The following is a 5,112-nucleotide window of genomic DNA, read 5'->3' as shown; positions in this document are numbered from 1 at the left end:
AATTTAGTAGAAGAAGGGCCTATTTTGGGAGGGGTCATTCGAACAAATGTCCCTCCTTCAGGGTGGTCTTTCATTTTTGTCCCTCAAATTGTTATTTTTTAATTTTTGTCTTTCGCTTAAAAAGCGAACGAAAATACACTTGAGGTTCTGGGTCGAAAACTAGCAAAGTGAAAAAAAATCGCAAGGCAAAGTTTCAAAGCAAACTATGCCTATTCGGGCAAGTTATACATAAGTTATGTCTTAAGGCATTACCTTGCGAAAGATTTTTTTTTTTTTTTTGTTTTACTGAGCTGGGGTTCAAAACTAGAACTACAGAAGTTTTGCCTTCAGGCATAACTTTTGTGAAACCTTTATCTTGCGAAATTTTTTTTTTTTTTTACTGAGCTGATGTTCGAACCCGAATTTCTAATTTTGTAGATGCACGAATAAGGATATTTTTGTTCACAATTTTTCATTAAAAGAGATATAGGGCCAAAATTTAAAGACCACTGATTTGAGGGCCAAAAATTAAAGACCAGTCCATATGAAGGACAATTCTCGCAAAACAAAGTTTTGGGAGTCCAAATAATGGCTAAAATTGAGTTGTAAATATGGGCGTTTATATTCAAATTGTACCCGAAACGTGAAAGTCGTGGCCACGTTAAGATCAATTTGTAATCAAATTCTTTTCAATCACAACCAACTTTAAATAAAATCCAGACTAATTAATTATGGGAAAATGTCATAAATGACTAACTTGGAAGCCTTATTTTTGCTTTTTGGCTATATTTTATCTATTTACATCACATAGCAAACATATAACAAAACTCAGCACTTGTTACTTATTGTATTTGCATCGCTGTATTCATGAATACAATCATTAAAATTTGCTGAATTTTGTATTCAATTTAAATGTATTCAAACTCAACTGTATTCATTGAAGCTACTTTTACATTGTATTCACTTTATTATATTTAATCGGTTGTATACAAAACACAGAATTTTGCACTAAAAAAGTTGACGAATACACTCAAAAACTAAATACAAAGAAATAAAATTCACTCTATTCATTTGTATACACTTCAAAATTCAATGTATTCATTTGTATACAAGAAATAAAATTAACGAATACACTCAAATACAGAATACAACAAATAAAATACACCCAAACACTAAATCGTATGCTAAAAAATTAATGAATACACTGAATTGCATGCTAAAAAATTAATGAATACACTAAAAAAGAAACACGATTTTTCAGATCCGTCACCGGAATCTGACCGGAAAAGCCCCCATTAGCCAGATTCCGGCAAAGCAACATATGACCGGATCTGAGGTCTACCGGATCTGACGTATACCAGATTCAGGCAAAGCAGCATTTGTCGATGTTGAAGATCTAATGTATATCCGGTCAAGATCCGGCCGGATCTGACCGTCAAAGTTCGCCGGAGAAGAAATTGCACAACAGAAATTGCAAAACGTCATAATCCCAATATAGTGGATACGTGACATGTGGATAGCAGAAGAAGAAACCTAAAGAAATTTGAATCAATAAGGAGGGGGAAAATTATCTTCATGGCCGCATCACTCTTCTCTTTAGCTTTGTTCAAATAAAGTAAATCTGAGCCCTCAAATAACCCACTGTTTTCGTGGTGGCCAACGGCAGAGCAGTAGGGGAAGATGGGAGAGAGAGAGATGGGGGGTTGGGTTGGAAGTGAATAATGTGATGATGGGGTATTCTACTATATATATATATATATATATATATATATATATATATATATATATATATATATATATATATATATATATATATAGTTGTATTTAACATATTATTATTAGCTATGGGATGTAATTATTTTAAACTATAGCTACTAAATATAAATATGTAGTAGAGTTAGTTATGTAATGTAGTTATTCCATTAATTATTCAATTAATCAATTATGCTTCTCGAATTTTAACAAAGGAAAATATTTATTTTAAAACTAATTATATTAATTAAATCACATATGGTTTGAAACTGACAATTAAAATACATACTTATATTGATTTCAAATTGATAAAATAGAAATAATACTTATAATATATATATATATATATATATATATATATATATATATATATATATATATATATAATCTTTTTCTTAAAATGGCAAAATATCACCAAAGACATATTAGAAAGTGTTTTTTAATTTTCTGACTAATTATTTTACTTCGTTGAAATTTTTAGAAGCTTGACTAGTTAATTAAAATGTGGACAACTAAAATTGGGTGTCAACACTCAGTACCAAGTCACATATAGGGTGTAAATGAATTTACAAGGTGAAATACAAATCAATAGGTGAAGTTGAAAGATATCAGACCAAACTAGTAGCAAAAGGATATAGCCAAAAAAAGGATATTGACATCAAGAAATATTCAGTCCAGTGGTTAAGATGAAGGATATTGACATCAAGAAATATTCAGTCCCGTGGTTAAGAGGAAGACTTACTTCCGACAAAAATTTTAATAAATTACACTCCCTCTGTCCCAAAAAGAATGACTCGCTTTTCTTTTTAATCCGTCCCAAAAAGAATGACATATTTCTTTATTTGGCAACAATTTAACTTTAAATTTACTTTTTACGTCAAACGAAATGATTTATAACCACACAAATATATTTGACTTATTTTAGACCATAAGATTCAAAAATCTTCTTTTATTTCTTAAAGTGCGTGCCAAATGAAAGTACACCATATAAATTGGGACAGAGGAGGTATTAAACAATTATAAGATCGATGATGCTAATAAATATTGAGCTACTACAGTCTGACTCATCCACGAGCTAGTGTTTCAAAGATACAATGTCTTAATTGGCTGTGTTGTTATCAGGGCCGTTGGCACTTGGCAGGACAGTTACCGAAACGCGGTGCCTTAAAGCATATTCGACGTAGCCGCCAATTTTCAAGTGGCTCAAAAAACTTTCTATTTATAGCCATATTTTCCAGTGGCTCAAAAACTCTTTTTCCAGTAATCTTTTTGTTCTAATTTGAAGGCTAAGGCTAAGAATGGTATAATGTGGCCTTGTGCCATGAAGGGGAAGAGAAGAATTATTCCCTTTTTCTTCTCCACTATTTGGTTTGAGACAAAAATGCAAGGCAAGAAAGTTGACATATATAGAGGGGAGGCGAGACAAGAGGTGATTTCTAGTGAAAAGGTAATGAGGCTAATGGAAGTCACTTTAAGGTGATATAATAACTATTGAATAAAACACAACTTCAGGATAAACGTATTTTATTTATCATCATCGAAATCATACTCAACATCTGCATACACTCTATCCTTCCCAAATTTCACTCGTGGGACTATATATACTGAATATATTATTGTTGTTGTTATATAGTGCAATGGTAACTGTCTTTTTAAAACGGATAAAAAAGCAATTAATGAAAACGACAAAGTCTGAATCGAGCAACGACTTACATTAGGGTTCATGTTCACCGACGTGACCGGACGGGTCTTTATGTCCGGTCTCAATAAATAATACTATATCTTGTAAATTTCAAATTCCTTCCGACCTTGAAAACATAAAAGACAAAATATATATAAAGAGGAATAGTTAACTACAATGAATCAAAAGAAATACTTAGAGTTGTAATCCTACAGAGCATTAGGAGAGATTAAAGTCTCGACATATGTTAAACCACGATAGAGGAAAGGTGATGCGACTTCAAGCCCAGCAATTTTAACTTGTTCAAACTTTTGTGTTTTTGAATCGTAAACTACTAATTCATCTCTACTTCTCCGAAACAACATGCCTCCATCCTTCATAAAGCTCACAGGACGGACATGATATTTGGTCATAACCCGTTCATCATCTGGCACTGGCACTGTAATTGCAAATAGTTTACTCCACGAATAGCTCAAGGTTCCATTCTTTGTCATACGCCAAACTTCGAAATTGGCCAACTCATTAATAATGGGCGAACAAAACTTTGCTAAACAAAGGCATTCTCCAACAGTGAACAAATTTGGTTGTTCCATTATTAGGTCCCGACGACCTTGAAATAATATTTCTTCAAACTTTTCATTCTTCAAACACAGAGCTAAAATAAATTTGTTGTCGCTTGACTCCTTTATGATCATATAAACAATTCCATGATCAGCTACAACTATATTTCCCTGAATTTCATAGGTTACGGGTAGCTTCTCATTAATCAATTTCCACGAGTCACTCTTGGTCGAAAATATTTGAACATTATGGCCATCTGGATCTGGATGATATATTAATCCTACTCTAACTATTATGTAATCGTCTGAAGAATTGTCGTATCCTAAACCATAACGAACCCATATCTGATCCTTACCATGAATGGAGATTGGACTAGGGATTGTTCTTGATTCTCTGATGGCCGGGTTCCACAGGACAACATTGTAAGCAGAGAAAGATAGAACAAATAACCCACTGCAAGAATCCACGTATACGTTTACTCTAGCACATTGAACTGTTGTAGGAGGCTCAAGAAGAGAGACAACAGAATCACATTGAAGTGAATAAGGGACGTCCATGGAGTAGTGGCATATTTGTTTCGTTTCCATCCCATAACAAGCCAGACAAATTTTTTGATTTTGACAATTTTTATAATCACTTTTGCATTGATCATGATGAAGATTGATGAATTGGCCATCTTCAATTACTGAACGCCATAATTTGCAAACGAGCTTAAACCGTATAAGTGATTTCACAGGAAGTTTTATCAGTATATCAATGATATTATCATGGATAATATAGTTATTAGGCATTCTGTCTGATACGGATTTGAGTTTGAGCTAGTACTGTTCTGTTTGTGCCGTCATTAGGGTTGACGTTTAATATATAAGTGAAGCAAACAAACGCCTTTTTTTTGTGGGAAAAGGATTCGTCGTTCTGACCTTTTTCGTATCCTAGTTCTTTATTTTATTTTAATTGCAGCTAGCTAACGTTATTATTCTATTATTATTTTTTTGAAAAAGTTATACATTCTAATCTTAAAAAGGATAAATCATCCACAAAGTTCTTTCTTATAACGAGATAGTGATATCATTAAAATTAAATTTGAATTATTGTTGGATGAGGTTATATACAAACTTAGCTTATATTGAGTAATGTTA

General features: G+C 32.6%; 1 protein-coding gene across 1 annotated transcript; it reads right to left on the bottom strand.

Annotated features, from left to right (window-relative positions):
• Positions 1-3,621: 3,621 nt before the first annotated feature.
• LOC132061641 (F-box/kelch-repeat protein At3g23880-like) lies at positions 3,622-4,764 on the bottom strand. The gene has a single exon (XM_059454413.1). It carries the CDS (start codon positions 4,762-4,764, stop codon positions 3,622-3,624), a length of 1,143 nt encoding a protein of 380 aa, XP_059310396.1.
• Positions 4,765-5,112: the final 348 nt, after the last annotated feature.

This window comes from Lycium ferocissimum, chromosome 6 (genome assembly GCF_029784015.1).
Source record: "Lycium ferocissimum isolate CSIRO_LF1 chromosome 6, AGI_CSIRO_Lferr_CH_V1, whole genome shotgun sequence".
Classification (NCBI taxonomy): Eukaryota; Viridiplantae; Streptophyta; class Magnoliopsida; order Solanales; family Solanaceae; genus Lycium; species Lycium ferocissimum.
This window is presented reverse-complemented; position numbering and strand designations above follow the sequence as displayed.